Here is a 23,624-nt window from a genome sequence, read left to right as displayed (position 1 = left end):
TGAATGGGCTTGAGGCCTCAGTCACCAGCAGTTATTCCCACTTCCCCAGAGCAAGGATTCTTACTCACAAATGAGCTCCAGAAGGCCACGGACCTGAAACAGCATGCAGCATGTTGTGTGGTGCAGGCCTGCGACGCCCTGAGCTGAAGGCCCTCCGCCTCCTCCAGTTCCCAAAGGGATCAGTAATCCAAAAGAGGTCAAGGTCACTGCCTTCCGGGGCTCCCAGGCTGCCAAGCTCATCACACCCCAGGCCAAACAACCCCTCACTCCTCACCCTGGCAGAGCTCAGCTTCCAACCCCTTCCTCAGGGTGGACTGAGACCCAACTGTGAACCAGAACCATTTCTTGTGAGACCCGAATCAGGTAGGTCCTGCGATCCAGCAGAGTGTAGAAAAAGCCGTCCTGGGTTGAGTTTGGATGTTGCAGTACTGCTGTCCCGGGAGCTCCTTGGCACTGTTGCAAGAGCACAGGGCAGGGCGTGAAACCCAGCTGCTGAGGGTCCCTCGGGCACACTGCAGCAGTAGCTCATCTTCCCTAATTCCTGAAGCCTGGGCCAGCCATCTTTGTGAGGCTGAGTCTCTTCCCTCAACTGGAAGCATCCGAGTGCCCCCAAACACAGAGGAGTCTCACCTGCCGGAGGCCTTCCTTGCCGCAGATGACCCATCCTCCTCTGCTCCCAGCCACCTTGTGGCAGGTGCCAAGAGACATGCCCAGAGACCAGAACCGAGGCCCTGATCTAGTGCCCACGAGCCCTCCCTTTCCTCTTCTCTCCAGGGGTGGCCACGTACACCGACAAGTTGTTCAAATTCCGCAATAACCGGTGGGAAGACATCCTGAGCGATGAGGTCAACGTGGCCCGTGGTGTGGCCAGCCTCTTTGCCGGACGCTCTGTGGCCTGTGTAGACAGAAAGGTGAGTTCAGGGGCGCATGGGGGTCTGGGAAGAAGCAACGTGAGAGCCAGGAGAGGAGCCACTATGTAGACGTCCCCTGACAGAGTGGCGGCTCCCACGGTGTCTTCTGTGGATCAGGTGCTACATACCACTGAGACTTGCAGAATGCATGACTCTGTGCCTTTCACATCCTGTTTCCCACGCAGCCCTTCCAGAAACCAGTGAGGAAGCCAGCCAGGGGATCCTCTGGACACTCGCAGGGATGAGAGCCTAGCTTGGAGTAGTGACTTGCCTGGGAGCCCAAAACAGATTAGTGGTGTAGCTAGGACAGGAACCCACATCTTCTAGCTCTAAACACTGCCTGCATTCATTCACTCAGCTAACATTTATTAAGTGCTCCTGTGCACCAGGCATTGAGCCATGGGGCCCTTCGCAAATATTTACGGAACAAATGAAAGCACAAAGGAACAATGGAGGGTTGCCTCCATGTACGAGTGCTTTAGTTCATCAGTAGCTCCTCTAGCATGTTCATGCCCTGCGAGTACACCCTACATGGAGGTGCCTCACCCAAGCTGGATGGGGAGGAAAGGCGGAGTGAGGAGGGGCATGAGCAGCTGCAGCCATCTGCCCGGTGAGGGGGCAGCCGCCCACCCAGGCTTGGGTCCCAGCAGGCCCTGCCAGAGCCAGCAGCTTGCTGCAAAGGTGATTTATCCCACCTGTCACCTGCTCCCCTGCCGCCCACCTCCTTGGCTTTGTAAATAGTCATCACTAAATCAGGGGCCCAGCTGCTGCCCGGCTGCCTGGGAGTGTCTGTGGCCCCCATTCTGGGGGCAGGGGCAAGAGGCTTGGCTGGCTTTGGGATTGAGATGGCACAAGGGGATTGAGGATTCAGCGTGAATCTTTGCAGCAGGGGCCTCCAGGACTTGGGAGAAGACAGGTGCCAGGTATAAATATTTATTTCTTAACAAGCTGGTGCTGGGAGGAGAAGCCAAGCTGGGCTGTGAAGCCACATTTAGCCTGACCTGAATCTGTGCCACCTGGACTCCTGCCTGGTGGGAGGGGATGGGAGGGCAGCTCTGCGAACAGCCCCAGAGTGTGGGGTGGAGCTGGGGGGGTGCTAGATTTGGTCATGGTTAGGTGACTTTTCCCAGCCTCCTCCTGGTTTCCTGTCTCACCAGTTTAGGACTAAGGCTTCTGACGCTCAGCTAATGTGGGCAACTTCTCGGAGAGCTGAAGAGAGAGGTGTGCAGGTTAATCACAAAGAGATGCACTCTATCCTAACAAGGTCATCTGCACACCCACGCATTTAACCGCAGGACAAAGGCACCATGTGAAATGCAAAAAGAAATTTTTTTTAATTTTTAAAAAGACACGTTGACACTACAGCACAGGAGGCAGGCATCCAGAAGCTTCGCTCACGCCCTGCTCAGCCCCGACTTCAGCTGCCCAGGCCTCAGAGAACTAGAAAGAAGCCCTCCAGTCTTTCTGCCAGCAGAGGAGAGGTTGCTTTCTGAGCCCAGCCACCACCTTGGCCATCCCTGGGGCCTGAGGACTGTCAGGGGAGGAGTGGAAAGAGGCCAAGGGCAGTCTGGAAGTTGAGAGAAAGGAATGCAGCCTGGGACAACAGTGACAGCCAACACCTCCTACACTAGGGACATGCCACGCCCTCCGCTGCGTGGTTTACCTGCCCCGTCCTACGGAGTCCTTAGAAAAGTCCAGTGAGGTAGATGCCATCACTATCCCGCTTTACAGATATGGAAACTTAGGCTTCGAGCAATTAGGCAAGTTGACCTTGATCACACGTGAAGCAACAAAGCCAGGAATTGAACCTTGCCTGCCTGAAAATGAAGCAGATGCCGTTTCACCTTCAGCTGCCCTGTCCCTGGGTGAAATGATAGCAGACACAAGTTTCTAACCACGGGTTCTGTTACAGCATTCACCCTAGTCGTCCTTCCTCAGCCCCATAGGCCCTACCTGGGGTAGGGCCTTTCAATCTAGCCACCTACCTCAGCAGTGGTTTTCAGTGCAGCCTCTAGGCCAGGAACAGCAGCAGCAGCGTTGCTAGAAATGCACGTTCTCAGGCCCAGCCCCACTCCACCCTCCAGACAGACTGAATCAGAAACTCCAGGGGCGGGGCCAGTGATCTGGGGTTCAGCTAGCCCTGCAGGTGACTCCGATGCATGCTGAAGTGTGAGAGCCATTGCTCCGTAGATGTCTCAGCCCCACCCCCACTCCACCTGCACCATTCTCTCCCTCTTCCCTTCCGCTCCTCATTCATTCTCTGCCCCAAACCTGGAACATCCGCTTGTCCTTTCTCTCCAGCTGCCTCATCACTCACCCACCTTTCTGGATCCAGCTCAAAGCCGATCTCTTACAAGAACGTTCCCTGATCGATAATGATTATGCCTCATGTTTATATAGCATTTTTATGTTTTCAAAGACCTTTCACATACGTTGTCTCATTTCATCTTTTCAACAACCCTGCCAGGAAGCAGGGGGAATATGATCCCCATTTAACATCTGAGGAGATGCAGCCTGGAGGCGATCGGGGATTTGCCCGAGGACCCAGCCTAATGGCCCTAGACCAGGGGTCCTCAAAGGGTGGTTCCCAGACCAGTAGTGTCAATGTCTTCTGGGAACTTGTTAGGAACGCAGATTCTCGTGGCTCACTCCAGACCTCTTGGTCAGAAACTCAGGGGATGGGGCCAGATATTTAAATATATATATACATGTGTTTTAATGAGTCCCCCAGGTGATTCTATTGTAGGCTAAAGTGTGGGAACCACTGCCTTGGCCCCAAAGCTGCAGAAACATCTTCCTTTCCTTAGAATCTCTCACCCTCCCAGAATTAACGTGGTCAAGTTCACATGTGAATTTCTGCAGTCTTCTCCAACTGTAACACATCTGTGTTTATCAGTTGCCCCAATAAATCAAAGTAAAGAACTAGGCATTACTGAATGTTGTAAATACCCTAATTTCTAGTAGAGTGAATTTCAGTCCATTGATCTTATTCCACATTTGTTGATGAGACTGCTGCCACCTGGTAGGTTGGGAATGTTGTGTGATGGTGCACTTCCCTCTTTGGCCCCTTCATTCACTCTTCATCCAGTCATTCTGCACAGCCTGGGATGACTGTGAACCTCTCAAAGTTCTCCCCTATTCAAGAAGCTGTGTTAGGCCAGGTGTGGTGGCTCAAACCCGTGACCAGCACTTTGGGTGTCCAAATTGGGAGGATAGATTGAGACACTAGGGGTTCAAGAGCAGCCTCAGCAACATAGGGAGACTCTGTCTCTACAAAAAAAAAAAAGAAAGAAAAAAAAAAGGTCGGGCATGGTGACTTACCCCTGTAGTCCTACCTACTTAGGAGGCTGGTGTGGGAGGATTGCTTGAGCCCAGGTTGGAGCTACAGTGAGCCTGGGTAACAGAGAAAAAAAAAAAAAAAAAAAAGCTGTATTGTAAAGAAGTGCATCTCAAACTCCAGTTTTGCACAGGAATCACATGGCAGTCTTGCTACAATGCAGATTCTGATTCAGCAGGTCTGGGTGGGGGGGTCCTGAGAGTCTATACTTCAAACATGATCCCAGAGGTCACCAATGCCACTGATGTAGGGACCACTTAGAGTAGCAAGATTTGTAAGGCACAGATTCCCAGGTAGCAGCATAAAGACTCGAACAAGCAAAAGAGAAGGAACAGAGCAATCTGTAGGGAACAAACTTACCACCTCCTCCGGCCTCATCCCTTGACACTTTCTGCCTTGCATTTTACATTCCAGCAACACTGAACTAACCGCTGTAGTTTCCCTACATGCATCCTCTTTCTCATAGTCTAGTTTGGTAGAGACCTGGAAGGTTTTTTTTCCCTCCAATTCACCTGACACTCCTCTTAGAAAAGCTTTTCTGAACTTCCCGTAGGTAGGTGCTCTTCCTCTGGGTGAGGAGCTCCTCTGCTGTGCACCCAGGAAATCCTGCACATACTCTCTGCCATATGCTTGTATCATTGTTGATACATCTGTGTCACCCAGGAGACTCTAACAGGAAACTCTAAGCTCCCTCCTTGGCCTCATCCACCAGTCAGACAGACTCATGTGGCTCTTAATCAGCTTTCTCAAAGAAAATGATCCCTTCGAAGACTGGCCAAGCACGATGGCTCATGCCTGTAATCCCAACACTTTGGGAAGCCGAGGTGGGTGGATCACTTGAGATCAAGAGTTCGAGACCAGCCTGACCAATATGGCAAAACCCCATCTCTACTAACAAATACAAACATTAGCCAGTCGTGGTGGCATGGATCTATAATCCCAGCTACTTGGGAGGCTGAGGCAGGAGAATCATTTGAGCCCAGGAGGTGGAGGCTGCAGTGAGCCGAGATCGCACCACGGCACTCCAGCTGAGGTAACAGAGTGAGACCCAAACAAACAAACAAACAAAAACACCCCAAAAAACCCACAAAGATATACAGTCGCTGACCAGTTGGGTGGAACAAGGATTGTGCTTGTGGTGCCAATGGATGAGAAATTGAAGCAAGGAAAGAGGACCGCCAATCTTGTCGCTTTAAGCTCAAGAGTTTCCCTTGGGTCCTTTAGGTGTATGGCTTGTCTTTCAAACTAGACTATAAGCAACCTGCGGACAGGGACTTTGTCTTAAGTATATTTGTAACATGGCACTTTGCATATAGTTGGAGCTTGAGAAATATTTACCTTCTGATTAATTGGAGGGAAGTGATGAAAAGGGTAAGAGAAAAGCCAGAAAACTGATTTAGAAAGTGTGTGCATCTCTTGGGAAGAAGTCATCCGTTGAAGAAATAGCACCATTATAATAACAGGCAGAAGAGAAGAGTCTTTCATCAGCAGTGTTTTGGACTAGAGAAGAGAATAACTCTCGCACAGAGGAGCTGGTGCCCAGGGCTGCTCTTGGATGCAAAGAAAAAAGCGAATCTTTGAGACAGTATTAAAGAAATAGAAGTGATATCATCTTTCTTTCTGGTAATACAGGGGAAATAAGGGAATGGAAGAGGGAGGTAGGACCCCTGAAAATCTGTGCCTCTTGTGCTACCAAAATAGGGGAACGAAGAAGCGTGGGGTGGGAACAGGGAGAGGGAGATGGCTCAGGAATTTGCTTGTCATCTTGGCTGGAGTGAGCTTGAATGGGAGAGAGAGAGAGACTGAGAATAATGGGAATTGGTAGATCAATCAATCAGCAAATATTTATTGAGCAGCTACCCTGGCTGGCAGCTAGAGAGAGCTCAGCTGGAGGGAGGCACATTAGAAAATTGTCTATAAAAAGGTGGTTGTGGGAGAGAGGGAGGGATGTGTTCTTCTGCAACAGGATGGAAGGAGAAGCAAGCTGTTTTGCTGTACGACTCCTGGGAGTGTCATTCACATGGTAGCCTTTGTGAAAAGCCCCTCTGGAAGTGTGCCACGCACAGCCTGCAAGGCCATTCACAACAGACCTGGGGAGAAGAACCCAACCCCGTGAAAGAGCTATGGTCCTACCTGGGGTGGGGAGTGGCGGCTTCTGGGATGAGCCAAGATGGGCCTGCTCACCACCTCCTTCCCTTCTTCCTCAGGGCTCTGGACGCTACTCCATCTACATTGCCAACTATGCTTATGGTAATGTGGGCCCTGATGCCCTCATTGAAATGGACCCTGAGGCCAGTGACCTCTCCCGGGGCATTTTGGCACTCAGAGATGTGGCTGCTGAGGCTGGGGTCAGCAAATATACAGGTATGCAGAGTGACGTGGGAGGTGGTGTGCTGGAGGGGCTGGGGCTGGGGTCCAGGGCCCTGCAAGGCTGAGTCTAACTCATCAAAGACCGCAAGGAGAGGGTGGCCTGATGTCCCTGGGGAGGGGAGATAAAGGCTCTGTTCCATCCTGCCACCCACAGAAGGCTTCTCCCACGCTGCCTCTCCAAGGGTTGGTGAGCTGTCTGGCAGATGAGTTTTGGGGCACCCAAGAGGGGACATCTGGCTTGCTGGAAAGTGGGATGTGAGAACACCACATCATTCTCTCCCTGGAACCTCTTGCCCCATTCCCTCTGGTAACCTCAATGATGGGTGAGCAGGTTCTGTAGGAGAAAACTGACAAATCACAAAAGCCAAGATTTAAAGCATTCTTTATTGCCAAATCACAGATGAAATTATTTACTTACACATAAGCAGCCAGGAATTGAGTGCTAAATCCCTAAGCTTCAGCTGGGTCCCGTCTCGGATAACTGAGCTCAAAGAATTGTGTTCTTGTTCCAAAACCTTCTCCCGCACTTTTTTTTTGAAGGCACGCTCCCCCCTCATCTTTCTGGATGGGGGACCTATTGTCAGAGTCTCTGACAGGGAGATCTTTCTAGGGAAGGCTGTTTTTCTAATTCCAGCACGGCTGCTGACTAAACTCTGATAATCTGCCAATAGACTGCTGATGGCAGAGCAATCCAGTTCCTGTTTTGGGTGCCAAAAATCAGGAAGCCAGAGCTGTACACAACAACTTGTGATGTGAACTTCAGCCACACGCATACCCGACCTGCGCTTCGCACAGAGAGATCCTCTTGCTGGTTAGCCTTCCTGACATATCCACCCATCCCTGACATACCCATCCATCCCAGCATGTGCAGCAGAGGCTTCCATTGTGGCAGCCTGCCTCAGTCTGAATCCTGGGGCTGGAAGGATGCTTGAGAGGTCCTTTGGGGCATGCCCCTGCCTCCAGACACTTGGGTGGTGGCATCCTCTCAAAGTCCTGCCCAGAAAGGGTTGTCACTGCCTCTCCTGAGATTACCAAGCCTTTCTCTAACCACCTTCCACCCTAGTGAAAGGGGAAGATTAATGTTGACCTGTCTGACAAAGTTTGTCCAACAAATGACTGGACAATAAAATAGCATAGTTCAAGCCTCCACCTCAGTGCCTGAGAGCTCCACACATGAAGGGACCAGGGACAGGCTGTGTCGGTAATAAACCATGTTTCCCGGGAAAAGGAATAAACATGCAAGCGATTCAGCCTAGATTTGTACAGTCAATTTTTCTGAATAGTTCCTGGTTCTGTGCACTGGGCTGGCTTGGCAATTAAATGCCTTGGTCTTGCAAGGGAAGGGGGTGCACTGGGGGAATGAAGCACTTGAAAATGACAAGGTGGAAGGAGGCAAGGACTGGGAAAGCAGGCTAGACGCTGAATAAAGGATTCGGAGGTGGCGGCTGGATCTGAGCACGAAGGGGGCATTGTTCATGCTGGCTGGGCTGGCACGGAACTGAGGAGGGGGAAGGAAGAGACCCAGAGGAGGCAGCTGTGGAGCACGGTGGGATGGAAGCAGCAGCCAACTGTGCCGGCTGGGCTGGAAGGACGGGCGGTTCACGGAAGCAGCAGCAGCTTTGGTGGAAGAACAGAGGGAGGCTGGGGCAGCTGGCGTGCCCAGAGGACACGTTTGAGCAGCTCTGCAGACTTCCAAAAGCCATTTGGCCGACAAGAACCTATTTGGCCCACCATGTTACTAATCTGTCTGCCCGCCTTGCCCAGCCCACCCTTTCCCTGCCCGCCAAGCCCCCCAACACTACCCTGCAGCCCGCTTTGTCACTCAGCTAATGACACTTGGACATCTGGCTGGAAAACTAGCCCAGAGTGCCCCCATGAGCCCCAGGAATGGACCCCACATGCAAGGGCCACCATGCTGAGCCCAGCCTGATGGCTGAGGCGCTGGGCACGTGGCCAGTGCTCAGCACCACTATGGTGCCAGGGTGCCTGAGAGGCAGTGAGGGAAGCAGGCGGGAGGGGCAGGGCCCTGAGCAGGCAGGAGGGGCAGGCCTTGTCCAGATGTGCACTCAGGGAGCTGGGAGGTCCCTGGAGCCAAGCCACACAGCACCTGCCTGCTGGACACCTGTACAACCTGGGAGAACCTCCCGTTTTACAAAGAACACACCGAGATCCAAGGAGGAGAAGGGACTCGCCCAAGGTCACACAGGAGGTTTGCAGAGAGGAGCAGTTAGAGCCTCATCTTCTCCCGAGGCCTAAACTGCCACCACCGGCTGACCTTTCCGATGGCCTCCTGCTTGCGAATCCTGCCAGCCTGCAAGACAGGAGGGGCTGTGAGGGGAGGCCCACACCCACTGGATGACAGCCCCAGGCTGGCACCAGGACTTGAGGCAGCCCCACCCAGGTGGCTGTGGCTGAAGCAGCTGCCTGGCTGGGTGTTCAGGACAGCGGGGGAGGTCCAGCCACCCCAGGGCAGGCCGGGCAAAGGTGCTACCCAGGCACCAGCCCTCAGCTCTATGGGAGGGGGAGGGGAGGCCTGCTCTCCAGACGCTATGGATTCCTGTAGCCAAAGCTGCTCCTCTGGGTCACAGTGCCATCTAGCGGCCATCGTGTCGGCTCTCAGGGGACTGGAGAGCCCCAGGAGGGTGGCGGAGTGAGAGATTGTGAGAGACACTGAGGTAGTAGGAAGGCCAGTTCCGCATCCCCTGGTCCCCTGAGAACCCTGAGCGCCAGCTTCCTCCTCTGCTTGAGGCCTCTTGGAGGCAGGACAGTGCCCAGAGCTTCCCTGCCTGGGAATCCTAGGAACTGGCTTCTGGCCATGGCCAAGAGCCTGGCATGGAACCAGATGGAACTAGAGGAGGTGAGGGTGGGAGGCGAGAGTCCTGCACTGCCTCTGCGGCCCAGGGCCCAGTGGCCTCGCGCATGCCCCTCAGCTTCTCCGAGGGCAGTGAGCTAGCAGGCGAGGGGACAGGGTCTGGAGCCAGGCCACAGGTGCAGGTCCAGCCTCCCCCGTGCATTCCAGTCTAGGCAGCAGTGGACGAACTATTAACATCTCCCAGCCTCAGGCTCTCACCTTCAAAATGGGAGTGTTGTAAGAATGAAAGGAGGCGCACATGGCCTGGCACATGGGCAGTGCCCACAGAGTAGAGCAAATACCAACACCTCCTGCTCTGAGGCTCCACCAGAGTGATGCCAGGGCCCCCTGCTGGGCATCTCCTGGGTGCAGGGAGCACTGTGCAAGGCACAGGGGGATGTACAAGAGGAGCAGGCCCAGCCCCTGCCTGGGAAACATTCTCTGTGTGTCCCCCCAAACCTCCAGTCCTGGACATGGCCAGCAGCATCTTTACCCTCATCCCCACAGGAGTTCAACTCTCTGCTCTCCTTCCTGCCTGCCCTGCCTCCCCCAGGCTCGCCTCCTCCCCAGGAACTCTGCATTTTGGCCTCACCTTTGAGGCAGCATCTGTCCAGGCTGCAAGGTGGTGATTAAAGAAGCCCTAAAAGAAATTCGGAAAGAAAATGAAGGTGGATTTATGATGTCGGGTGGGGAGTTTTGCTGTTGGCTGGGAGCGGTGTAGAACAAAGCGGAGGGCAGACCTGATTTATAGGAAGTCATTATTGGAGGAGACGGAGATGCCTAAAGCCCAGCTGAGGCCTTCTGGCAGATCCTCACCAGCGAGCTCAACCAGGGGCCGCAGAGTGGGGGCCAAGGAGCCTCCTAGCTTCCCAGGCGGGCGCTGGCCTTTTGTTAGGAGCAAAGCCAGATCTGACAGCCAGAGACCAGGCAGGGCTGTAGTGACAGGCTCCCCAGCCAGGGTCCAGTGCCCCCAGGGAGTGCAGCACAGGCTTGACGGAGTACCCAAAGCCCAGGACACACAGAGACCATTTCCCTGGGGTGGCAGAGGTAGTTGATGAGTATCGGGGGGGAACATTGTGTTTCTTTAAAACACAGATATGTTATAGAATCGAAATGTGTGCATTTTTCTCAGCTAACGCAAGAGATTTTAAAGAAATGTCAAGCCTGTGGCTAACCACTCCGGGTTACACCCCCAGGCTTTGCCAGCACAAATCCCTCCTCTGTCGAGAGGGAACCAATGATGGGCCCTTTCTTCCTGCCCCTCCCCTTGCCTTAACATTCTGCAGAGACAGGGCCGGAAGGATGAGGGTGGGGTGTCCTTGTCTAATACCCTCCACACAGAACAGTCGAGTCCTGCCCAGCCTCTGAAGGCCCCCAGAGGGCTTGGGAGTGGCAACCCCAAGCACCTACACAGTTATCTTGTCTTATAACTTTTTAGGAAATTTAGGGTAAGAGACCCCGTTTCCAACCTGCACTTCATCCTCACACCCCATTCTCCAGCATGTGTGCACATGCATACACCACACACGCACGCACACACACACACACACACACACACACACACACACTGTCCATTCCTGCAGCACATTTCCAGCATCTCTGCCCTACTCATTAACAATATTTTGGATGCTCTTGGCAGCCTGCAAATCATGGCATCCACCAGAATCCTGCTTCTATGAAGGTCTCAGCAGATGGCCAGTTCCCTGGCTGAGGGGGCTCACTTCAGAGTCTTCACTGATGCAGAGGCTGCAGGGTCTAGATGGGCTCAGGGACCAGCCCCCAACACGCTTATCCTGTGTCCACCCTGAGGATGCGTTCATTGCAAAGTGAAGATAGATAGAAGCGGTCTTGGAGATCTTCTTAATTCCCACCCACTCTACAGGAAGGAAACTGAGGCCTGGAGAGCATTACTTCCCACCATCCTGCAGGGGCCAGGCGGGAACCTAGAGGCTTTACCTTAGCACCATGAGTCCTTGTGCTGCCTCGTCCTGGGTCCTCAGACCCACAGCTTGGAGAAGTTCAGTTGCAGGCATACCTCCCTCACCACCACCTTTCCCTGCCTCACCCCCCCAGTCCCTGAGGGCTGGCCCAGAGGCAGTCTGAGAGAGGGATTGCCTGCATCCGACTTGTACTTGGGTCTGCAATTGCCAGCATGCCAGGGCTCAGAGGTAGAGGGGTGGTTGGGTCCAATGAGCAGATCATCAGAGTGCCGGAATGTGGCTGGAGGAAACGGGGACCTGGAAGGGCCATTTCCCCCACTAACTCCACCCCCTACCCAGCCTGGTGGGCAGAGTGAGCAGAGCCTTCAGCAAGGATGGGCAGGGAGGAACAGTCACACCCCAACGGCAGAACAAGGAGGCCTTTGAAGCTTGAAAGTGCTGGGAAAAATAAAGAGATATTATTCACCCAGCAGGTGGTAAATAGTCCCAGCTAATGACTATGTGGCACCTGACATTTTCCAAGGCACCTTCCAAAAACCAGCTCACTTAATATTTATGACAGCCCCGGGAAGGAGCCATTATGTTTATCACTCTTATGTTATAGCTGAGAAAACAGAAGTCCAGGAAGTTTCAGTGATGAGCACAAGGTCACATAGCTCAAACTTGGACTTTCTGACCCCCAGTCCTGCGGTCTCTCCCACCACCAGCCTTGCCTCTCCAGCCCCAAGAGAATGTGCTGGCCTCAAATTATAAAAGAATTAATTGATGCAAGGTGGAGTTAACTCCCTGTGAGAACATCATTCTCCAAGGCTAAATAAAGATGTTAGCCTTGGGTGCCCCCTGGGCAATCACATTTGGTGAGTGCTAAACCTTAAGAGATGGAGGAGAGGGAGGATGTGACAAAGGAGGGAGGAGAGGAGGGGAAGGTCCTGGCAGAAGACATTTGCTGAGTAAGTGGCCTTTGACATTGGCCTGGCAGGGCATTGGCATGGCAGCCTACATAATGATAGGTGGATTCTGTTGGTTTGAAGACTTGCATATCAACCTGGGAGTCATTTCCCTGGGGCATCAGTGAGGGATGCAGGTACCTGGCTGCCCCGCCTCAGCCCCTATTTGGACCGCCACTGTAAAGCTGCTGGGGCTGGCGCCCAGGAGGCCAGCTCCCTGACTGTCGACTCACCTGCCCCCCAACTATGCAGCCAACTTGCTGAGAAGGAGGTGTGGGTAACATCTCTGTTATGGTCCGGTTACCATGGCAATAAATTGTGGCTAATTAGTAGTGTGGTTACCATGGCAATTTTCTAGTAATTACAGGTTACAAATGGTACAAGGCTTCAACCCAACCCAATTAGTTAATTAGAAAGATTTAGAAATTTGTCCAAAAGGGAAATAACCTGCTTTGTAGAAAATGAAGGGAATGTGTCACAGCTTGGGAGCCAGAGGCAGAGAGGAAATTGGAGGATGTGGAAGCGGAGGAAGAAGGATGGAGCTGCATGGAGGCGAGTCCCTGAGTCCCACCTGGAATTTCAGGAGGCCCAGGCAGGGCCGAGGGTTTCTCACAGAAGCCTGCTCCGGGGCTGGAGTCTGGTAAGACCAGGGCAGGGACAGCTGCCAGCAGCCACTTAGTGGCACCTCTTTTAATGGGCAGAGGTGGTGCCCAGGTTGTGACCCCGCACCCTTTCCTGCTGGCTTTAGGACAGGACTTGAAGCTACCCACGCCACTCCATAGCTCCCATCATGAAGAGTGGATGCTGCATCTTGGAGGACACTCCAGAGGAGTGATGTGAATTCGGCGGCTCCATTTTCACGTGGCTTGAGCTCTCTTTGGCAGCTAGTGAGATTATCTTGGAGGAATCCCGGAGGCGTCCAGCCCAGAATGTGTTAACTATGAGCACAAGGAGGGTGGCAATGCCATTGTCCCACTCCATCTCCCTGGCCCCAAATGCCAGCTCTGGTGGGCAGGCTCCATTTGCCTAGGTGGAAAAGGCCCCATGATTTCCCCTGGGGGCAACTCTCAGAGGATGGGAGCCACCTAGAGATCAAGAGAACCCCTGTCTCAAATAAGCACAGTCACTTTGAGGAAACCTCTGCCCTATCCAGAGGTTGGATGTGGGTGAGGGAGGCCCGGCTCTTCTTTATACAGGTCTGCCTGAGCTTTCATTTATGTTTTTAAATATCAAGTTTTTCTGGAGTGTTCTGATAACTCTTCTTATAATAATAAACAACGCTTTAGAGCAGTACTTTTCAAACTTTAATGTGCACGTAAACCACCCAGGGGTTTTGTTAAAATGCAGCTTCTGATTCCATGAGGGGCCTGAGGTTCTGCAATTCTTAGCAAGCTTCCAGGTGCCACTCCTGCAGCTGCTTCTCAGACCTGACTCTGAGCAGCAAGGCTGCAGCGTCCACAGAGCCCTTTCATATAGCTCATTGTACAACGTTATGTTTTGAAATAACGTAGACATTGTGGAATGGCTAAATCGAGCTAATCAACATATGCAATACCTCATATACTTTTTTTGTGGCGACAACACTTGAAATCTAAGTTCAAGTATATAGTGCATTCTTATTAACTGAAGTCACCACGTTGTACAATGGATCCCTGAACTTATTCTTCCTGTTAAACTGAAGCGTTGTATCCTTTGGCCAACATTTCCCTACCACCCCTACCCCTAGCCCCTGACAAACACTAGTGTGCTCTCTGCTTCTGTGAGTTCAACTTTTTTAGATTCCACATATAAGTTAGATCATGCGGTATTTGCCTCTCTGTGCCTGGCTTATTTCCCTTAGCATAATGTCCTCCAGGTTCAACCATGTTGTCACAAATGGCAGGACTTTCTTCTTTAAGGCTGAGTAATACTCTATTATGTATATATGTCACGTTTTCTTTATTCATTCATCCGTTGATGGACACTTCATATCTTCACTCCCGATCTTGGCTATTGTGAATAATGCTGCAGTGAACCTGCAAGTGCGGATATCTCTTCAACACACTGATCTCATTTCCTTTGGATATATATACCCAGTAGTGGGATTGCTGGATCATATGGTGGTTCTATTTTAATTTTTTTAAGGAGCCTTATACTGGTTTTTACAATGTCTGTGCTAATTTGCACTCCCACCAACAGTATACAAGGGTATCCGCTTCTCCACACCCTCGCCAACACGTGCTCTTTTATATTTTTGATAATGGTCATTCTGACAGGTGCATCTCACCTCATTTGGTCCTCCCAAAACCCCAAAGTAAAAGAGGCAGGTCGGACTCTCACCGTTTTACAAATAAGGAAACTGAGGCTCAAGGGTGATGTAAATTGCCCAGGGTGACAGAGCTTGTTAGAAGCCAGGCTGGGGCTAGAATCCACATCTTCATCCTGGTTGGATCATTTTCTGCACAGTTCTTCCAGCGTTTGGGGGTGTGGCTGGGGGAAGGATGTCTCAGGGTAGATTTGTGTTCCTGGGAGCTGGAGGTGGGGCCTGGCAAACAGAGAGCCTTCATTTGAAACCCACTGGGCGGAGGTAGTTTGTTCAGGATGTATTAAGGTTAGACTTCTTGACGTGAGCAGCTCAAATCTGATCTTAGAGACTTCAAAGCCCAATGTGGAACTGGCTTGATTTCTTTCCTTTTTAAAAAACATATATACTTTATTGGATTTCTTCCTTTCAAACTACAGAAGCAATTCTTGTTGCAACAAGTCGAACACTACAAAGACATTCAAAGGAAAAAGGCCAACTATCATTTCTCTTTCCCTCCCCAAATCCTGCCCCATCAAGGAAAGCAGCCTGTGTTCACAGCTTGGGGTGTGGCCTTTCCCACTTTTCTCCAAACTGAATAAGCCTGCACAAACATGTGTGTTCAGAATAGCATGTATTTTCCTATTTTAAAAAATAAAAGCATGATCACACAATGCCATTACTTGGTGAATTGCTGATTCTTTCAACCGTATATCACAGGCACTCCTCCAAGTCAATCCATATGGATCTATGCAGTCTTTTTACTGCAGAATGGTTTGTCATATGGATGCTCCGTAATCCTTTCAACCCGTTCACTCTCGATGGACGTAATTGTTTAACGTCAAACAAAGCAAAGTAAGCATCCTTGTACTTATAGCTAGGGACCTATTCCTATAGGTTCTTAAAGCTGGGACATGGGTCTTGGCCAACATATGTATGACTCAAAGTGGGACTCAGGAGGCTGTTGTTGGATCTGTGACTTGATCACAGTGGTATGCTTAGAGCTGGGTTTAGGATTATTGTGGGTTTAGGATTTAAGATGATTGTTCAGCCACTTCTCTTAGAAGGGAAAGGCACACGCTGGCCTCTGTGTGGGGTCCCTGTGCCTGGTGGAGCTCCTTCCTTCCCTCGTCATCAGTGTTTTTTGCTGACGGGGAGAGGGGTCCGGAACTCCTGCCCATTGTCACCTTCCACAGAGGTTCATGGAGACCATGGGCCCAGATTTGGGCTCAGGAAAGCACGGGAAGCAGAATTCCCCCCGTGGCTCCTCTGCGGAGCCTCCGCTGCAGTTCCCCACAGGCCTCAGGGGCAGCCCCGTCCTCCAGGTGGGCCTGGGGCTTTGCTTCTGCCACTCACTGTGGGACCATGTCTTCTCCCAGGGGGCCGAGGCGTCAGCGTGGGCCCCATACTCAGCAGCAGTGCCTCGGATATCTTCTGCGACAACGAGAATGGGCCTAACTTCCTTTTCCATAACCGGGGCGATGGCACCTTTGTGGACGCTGCAGCCAGTGCTGGTGAGTGGAGGCAGCCATGCCCTGTGCACCCTGACCCCTCATCCGAGACCCACAGGGCACTCCAGACTGCCCCACCCCCTCCAGCATGGTCCCTTCTGGCTGCAGGGAGAGCTGGGCACATCATCATCTGCACCCCATGGAGAAACACTGCTTGTCATTTCTTATTCCCCATCTCTCATGGCTCTAGCCACAGGGAGTGTTTGCTGCTAGGGAGAGGGGTCCGGAACTCCTGCCCATTGTCATCTTCCAGCAGCTGGGATTGCCTGCGACCCTCCATGTCCTGCTTGTGTCTCTCAGCGTCAACCTATCCTCCAAGCTGCCTCTCCCCACCTTGGCGCCCTCCCACATTTATCTTCAACATTCAGATCAGTACACTGAGCATTCATGAATCCCCTGCTAAGTGTCAGGCTGGCACTGGGAACCCAAGATGCCAACTTGAAAAGCTTGGGCCACCCCACACACAGAGAAGGTACTGACATTCTAGAAACAGAAGTAGGCAGCTGGGAGCGGTGATTCATGCCTGTAATCCCAGCACTGTGTGAGGCCGAGGCGGGTGGATCACGAGGTCAGGTGGTTGAGACCATCCTGGATAGTACAGATTTTAGTAGAAATCCCATCTCTACTGAAAATACAAAAAAAAAAAAAAAAAATCAGCTGGGTATGGTGGGACATGCCATGCCTGTAATCCCAGCTACTCAAGAGGCTGAGGCAAGAGAATCGCTTGAACCCGGGAGGCAGAGGTTGCAGTGAGCCGAGATGGTGCCACTGTACCCCAGCCTGGGTGACAGAGCAAAACTCTGTCTCAAAAAAAAAGAAAAAGAAAAAGAAAAAAGAAACAGTAGTAGACAAAATATCCTGCTCTAATAAGAAGCAGGATAAAACCCACACAAAACAGTGCCCCGGGCTCCCAGCTCTGCTCCTCCTCCTTCCTCTGCGCTCGTCCCCCACCCACCTCAGGGCCTTTGCACCTGCCTTCCCACTTCTCAACCTGCAGAACGTCGGTTTAGCCTTCATTGTTCACCTCAAATATCACCTCTGCAGAGACCTTCCTGACTCCCAGTGCCACCTGGCAGAGCCCGGCCCTTCCTCCTCATGCTGCCCCTGCGTGCACGGCTCGCTCAGGCTCCATGTTGCCGTCATGGTTTGTCTACGTGCTTTACAAGGACTGGGTCACAGTTCTATTCATTCTTGACACAAGGCTTGGCATCCAGTGGCCACCCAGTAAATTCTGCTGAATGTCAGAGCGGACACTTCCTGCAAGTTTTCAGATGTATTATTACATCCCATGTTCCCCCGACCATTTCCTCCCACCTTGCCAATGAATGGGAGGTTTGATTTCACCTCCTTCTTGGAGGCATGGGGAAGAGCTCTGGCCTCCCGGAGTGGTGAGTGGGCTCTAGAAACATAGATCCAGGGTCCCGCTAGCTCTGGCTGATGCTGGCAGTTGGCATCGAATCCCTGCACATGTGCCAGTCCATTCTCTTGTACTTGAGAGTATCTGCCACCCCAGCTTTCTGCCCAGAAGCTTCACTGTGGGGGCTTACTGAGCACACACCCATCCCCAGCTTTTTGCCCTTCAGCCCCAACCTTGCCTAACCTCTTGCCCTTCTCTGGCAAGGCTGAAGTTGGCTCCCCTGGCCTGTCCTCTCACCTGGCTCACCCCTCCTAGTGCTATCTTCTGGCAGCAAATTTTCTCATTGCTGAAAAATCATAAAGCAAAGGGGAGGGGATAGTGGAGAGAACCAGGAGGATTTGATAAGGTGTTAAAGAGATGGAAGCAGAGGTGAGTGAACAAGTTGGAGTGGGAGAAGGTATCAGGCAGGAGGAGAGAGGCAAGGTGCTAGGCCCGTAATTGAAAGTCAGAATGATTGCAGGGGTTTAACAAGACATGTCAAGAGGGCATTCATCACCCAAACAGATGCTGCTGTGAAATGCAGCCTGGCACCGATTATTCCCGTGAAAAGGAACCAGCTCCTTGTCAAGGTGCCTCATAGATAGGAGAGAAATGGGCCAATGCAGAAGGCCACCGACATTTGGGCCAGGGAGTTTGGCAGAGAGTTAATGGAGTATTAATCCTAGGAATTGGTGGCTGCCCCTAGTCCTCTGCAAACCCACTTTCTCAGGCCCGGGTATCACTGCCTTTTCTCCCCACACCTCCGCCAGCTTCTTACGTCCCCTAGGAAGATGCTCAGCCTCCAAGGTTCTCAGGGGGCCCACCCTGCCTTCTGGCAAGAGCTCCCTGTGCCCTGGGGTCTCTGATCCCCACTGCCAATCACATTGTCCTGTTGCCTGCCATCCCAGAGGGCCTGACCACCCACAGCTGTTTGTCCTCTGAAAGAGTCAATGTGGTGGGGGGTGCTTAGAGTCACATTCACCACCGTCTCTCAGCTTTGCTCTGGCCAGTGGGCAGCTAGGAGGTCAGGCCATCGCTGTGGGCTAAGCTACCCTCTCCCATACCCCAGGGCCCACTCAGTGGATGGTATAAGCAGATGGCATTGGGCACAGAGACTTCACTTTCCAGATTTCACCAGGCATGCTGTGGGCTTCTCTGTCGTGGCTGTAGTATTTCCTCTGCTGTCACCCACGTCCCCGGTTTGCCTTCTGTCTTGTTATTTATGTCTGTTCACTCATTCAGCAAGTATTTACTGAAAACTACCAGGCAACCACAGGCCCTGAGATAGATGCTGTGTGTACCCAGATGAACCAAGAAGAGAGTCCTGACCTCATGGAATGTCAGGGCTAGCGGGAAAGCCAGACCCTAACAAGTAAACCACAAAGGAACATAACTGCACGTTGTGACCAGCATGTTGGAGGAGAAGAATAGGAGGCTGTCAGGGAGATTGACAGGGTGGGCAAGATGAGGTGGGAGATTGACAGGGAGGGCAAGATGGGTGGTCAGGGAGGGCTTCCAGAAGGAGGTGACATTGTGGCTGAGAGCAGAATAACCAGGAGCTGAGTAACCGAGAGCCAGAGGGAACGCATCCCAGAGGGAGAGACCAGATTAAGCAAAGGCCCAGGAGCTGAGAGATGGGAAGAGTGGGACCAAATCAAGACCAGACAAGGCGGACAGGACCATGATCAGGCAGAGCCTCGTGCTCCCGAGGCAGGAATTAGAACTTTCCCCAAGACAGTGGGAGGGCCGCTAAGAGATTTTAGCAAAAGAGTGGCATGATCAGCTGAATGTCCCCCAGCGGCAGTGTTAGGGGTGGCCAGGAAGAGCCTTTCGTCCTCCAGAATTTCCCCCAGTCTCTCTCCTCCCACCCATGCCGCCCCCAAACAGGCTAAAAATAATAGGCATGCTGGGCGAACACAGCTTGAACACAAGTCTCGGGTTTTCTCTGCAACCACATGACTGTTTCACCTCCTGCCCCTATTGAGAGCTTCTGAGACTGCAGCTGTGTCTCCACATCTACTCCCAGGACAGTAGAACAAGACGAGAGTCGCCCTCCCTAGTTACGTGTCACAGGGCTAGAGCACGGTGAGTGACTGTGGGGCGTACAGGGGATGTCGCCCTGAGAGTTCCTGCCTCCTCCCCAGGTGTGGATGACCCCCACCAGCACGGGCGAGGCGTTGCCCTGGCTGACTTCAACCGTGATGGCAAAGTGGACATCGTCTATGGCAACTGGAATGGCCCCCACCGCCTCTACCTGCAGATGAGCGCCCACGGGAAGGTCCGCTTTCGGGTAAGAAGGGGCCTCACCCCAGGAGTTCAAGACCAGCCTGGCCAACATGGCAAAACCCTGTCTCTATTAAAAATACAAAGTTAGCTGGGTGTGGTGGTGCATGCTTATAATCCCAGCGTCTCAGGTAGCTGAGGCACAATAATCTTGAGCCCGGGAGGCGGAGGTTGCAGTGAGCTGAGATCATGCTACTGCACTCCAGCCTGGGCCACCGAGTGAGACTCCGTCTCAAAAAAAAAAGAAAGAGCCTCTCACTCACTCCTTCCCACAACACTGCAGGGGCACCCTGGCATGCCATCAGAGCTGCCCGCTCCTCCCACCAGGCTGAGCAGGGCTCTCCGGGCCCAGGGTAGGGGTGATGTCACAAGGAAGGTGACATCAAGGGATGAAGGACTACAGCCAGGCAGCTGTAGGAGCTCTGGAGCCAAGCAGGAAAAGCGAGACCAGCAGAGGCAGTAGAGCAGCCTCTGAGGTGGGCTGGAGCCCTGGGAGGTGGGCTGCACTCTCTGGATCCAGGCCACTTTTCCTGGTGGCTCCCGGAAAATAGATCAGGGTGAGTGTCTGTGGAGAGTGCACAGAGAATACAGGACGGTGTTCCCTGCACGTGCCGCAAAAGCCCAGGCTGAGCTTTTCAGACCTTTTCAGACTGATGTTCAGAACAAGGGCAAAGCGGTAGAGAGAATAGAAGATTGAAGCCACGGAGTTCCCAACAGCTGCCCCTAAAGACAAACAGCAGATGGCAGGCAAGGTGGCCTCAGAGCCCTCTCTGTGCCCTCTCCCTGAGCTGTTGATAGACTGATGCCAAGAATTCTTCAAAAGGGCTGTTAGTGACAGTGATGGAGGTGCCACCAGCCTGAGGGTCATGGGAGGACAACAGAGGGCATGGGCTGGTTGAAGCTGATCTCAAGGACCCAGAACTGCTCTGCAGGTACCTAGATCTGCCAAACCCCCCACCCCCGAGGAAATGGGAAAGTTCCAGGGTTTACTTGAAGCTTGATGGTCCCAGGGAAGTCCCCAGGGACCTCTTGTCTGTGTGACAAAGGAGATGCCAACCCTACTTGGTCCCTTCCCTATAGGCAGCCACCTTGGGACACTCAGGCCAGCCACTCCCCCCTGCTAAGCGACCAGGTAGGGTTGAGACTCAGGCTCTCTGGGTATGGAGAGTTGTGCTCTGAGCCCAGGGCAGCTGGTCCTGAGCTCTTGGATAATTTCCATCATTATTCCGCTCTTGTTCTCTCCCAGATTCTCAACAGGGATGATCTTGCTGCCCTCCCCCCAGGACATTTGACAATGTCTGGGGACATTTAGGTTTGTCACAGCTGGGGAAGGGAGTGCTCCTGGCATCTAGTATGCAGAGCCCGGGGACAGTGCTGAACGCCCTGCAGTGCACGGAGCAGCCCCACAACAAAGAATCGTCCAGCCCCAAATGCGGATGCACTGAGGGCCAGGAACGGTGTTAACTTCTCCAACCGATGGTCCCTCCCAAGAGCTCTCAGGAGCAATAATAATAATAATAATAATAATAATAATAAATGCCTCATTCATCAAGTGCCTTCCCTGTGTCAGGAACTGTGCTAAGCTTAACATACATTATCTCGGAAGCGCAGGCATCGAATGGGGCAACCCCAAGGGGGCTATGGGAGGCTTCCATTTTTACAGGATCAATAGAATCATAGTGGCTAGAGATCCTGAGGTCTTTTTGCTCCCTGGCTCTTATGGCCCTGCTCAGCCCACCCTGACCAGCTGGCCAGGCTTATTCAACCTCATTACTGCTCTGATGGAGACAACCTCCTTCCCTGGCCTTCCCAGAGCAGGCAGCTCGCCCGCTGACCCAGCCCGCTCATCCCTTTGGCCACCAGAGAGGGCCTGCAGCAGGAGGCCGAGGGCAGGACCAAGCCTGGGGCAGAGGAGACTCCAAGAGACAACACCTGTACCTATCTCAGCCCTCTCTGTGTGGGCCCTGGGACTTGGACAGGCCCCCAAGGTCTTTAAGGGAAAAACCAGCCTACGATGAGAATATTAGACTCAGAAATAGGAGGTTGCCCTTCCCAGCTCTCCTTCTATTTCAGAGGCAAAATCACACCCAGCACCCTTTGCCGGGTCCCCCAAGGCCCTTCAGTACGTTGGAGTCCCAGCTGGGCCTGGGATCTCCCCATGAGTCCTGGACAGATGTAGCTGATACTGCAACCTCCTCAAAGCAAATGTCTCAAAAAAAAAATTAAAAATGCTCCCAAGAAACAACATAAGGTCGTAGAGGCAGCCAAATCCACAGCCACAGGTAACCTCTTTCACCTTCCCTAAGGCTGGTGGCGGGTAAGGCAGGACAGGCTGCCAGCGATCTGTCTCATGCCCACTCCGTGCCAGGCATTTTACATGCAATCCTCACAACCCAGGCAGCTATTACTATTCCCACATGACTGATGGGGAAGGTGAGATCTGAGGGGTTAGTCACTGGCCTGAGATCACACAGCTAGTCAGTGGTGGAGTCTGGATTGAGATGCATAGTGATTTCTGGTGCCCACCCAGCTTCTGACTCAGCACAGAGGAGGAAGGATGCACAGGAGAAAGGGCACAGCATCCGGAATCAGAGCCCTGGCCTCAGCCCCACTCAGCACCTGTGACATCACAGTTCCCCTCCTGCTCCAGGACTCAGTTATCCCACCTGTCAAATGGGAATGCTAATGTCTGCACTGCCTAGAGTGACGGACAGGAGGGACAGACAGGAGGGACGGGCAGGAGGGACAGAGAGGAGGGATGGACAGGAGGGATGGGTAGGAGGGACAGACAGGAGGGACGGACAGGAGAGATGGACAGGAGGGACGGGTAGGAGGGACGGACAGGAGGGACAGAGAGGAGGGACGGACAGGAGGGACGGACAGGAGGGACGGGTAGGAGGGACGGACAGGAGGGACGGACAGGAGGGACGGACAGGAGGGACGGACAGGAGGGACAGAGAGGAGGGACGGACAGGAGGGACGGACAGGAGGGACGGACAGGAGGGACGGACAGGAGGGACGGACAGGTGTGACCCAGACTAGGGAGCCGCTAAGCGCTTCACTGGTACCCATCGCACTGTCATTCTTCCCTCCTTCTTCTCCTACAAGCAGCCTGAGGTCTGTGTGGTCCTAAAGGCAGCCCCCAGGACCTTTTGGAGAGGCAGGAAGGAGCTGTTGGGTGGGGCTTTCTCTTATTTTCAACTGCCCCCACACCCCATAGGGGAGAGCTGGCCTCCTGCCCAAGCCCACTCTCCTGCCACTGACCCCCAGCCTTGTTTCCTCCAGGACATCGCCTCGCCCAAGTTCTCCATGCCCTCGCCCATCCGCACGGTCCTCACCGCCGACTTTGACAATGACCAGGAGCTGGAGATCTTCTTCAACAACATCGCCTACCGTAGCTCCTCAGCCAACCGCCTCTTCCGGTAAGCGCTCCATCCTGGGTCACAGCCCTTCACCCTGGACAGCTGGTGGGAGGGACGGTCAGGGAGAAGGTTTAAGAATCCGAAGGGGAGGGTTACCAGGGCGAGGGAGTCAGGCTAAGGTGAAGGCAGGTCCCCTGATGAAGAAACAGAAAGGAGGGAAGGACGAGGACTGGGCAAGAGGCTGCGGGAATGCAGGGTGAAGCCTGGGCGAGGAGCTGGCCTCTGCTGTTGCAGGGAAAGGGCGAGGGAAGGGGGCCCAGAGTGCACCCAGAACCCAAGCTCCACAAGATACAAAGCCACACTACCATGAAAAGGGGCTACAGGGTCCAATCTGTTTGCTTAACCTGGGTTAAACAAGGATAAACAGGTTTATTT

General features: G+C 53.0%; 1 protein-coding gene across 2 annotated transcripts in view; it reads left to right on the top strand.

Annotated features, from left to right (window-relative positions):
- The window catches only part of CRTAC1 (cartilage acidic protein 1), a 163,252-nt gene that overhangs the window by 104,240 nt on the left and 35,388 nt on the right, over positions 1–23,624 (top strand). For both annotated transcript variants that reach the window (XM_039465237.2, XM_003922322.3), the window contains exons 4-8: positions 775–911; positions 6,456–6,612; positions 16,017–16,151; positions 19,689–19,834; positions 23,113–23,249. In XM_039465237.2, coding sequence (XP_039321171.1) covers positions 775–911; positions 6,456–6,612; positions 16,017–16,151; positions 19,689–19,834; positions 23,113–23,249 — 712 coding nt within the window. The remainder of the gene's footprint in view (positions 1–774; positions 912–6,455; positions 6,613–16,016; positions 16,152–19,688; positions 19,835–23,112; positions 23,250–23,624) is intronic.

This window comes from Saimiri boliviensis, chromosome 12 (genome assembly GCF_048565385.1).
Source record: "Saimiri boliviensis isolate mSaiBol1 chromosome 12, mSaiBol1.pri, whole genome shotgun sequence".
Classification (NCBI taxonomy): domain Eukaryota; kingdom Metazoa; phylum Chordata; class Mammalia; order Primates; family Cebidae; genus Saimiri; species Saimiri boliviensis.
The sequence above is the reverse complement of the archived record's forward strand: the minus strand, read 5'-3'. Positions and strand labels throughout refer to the sequence as shown.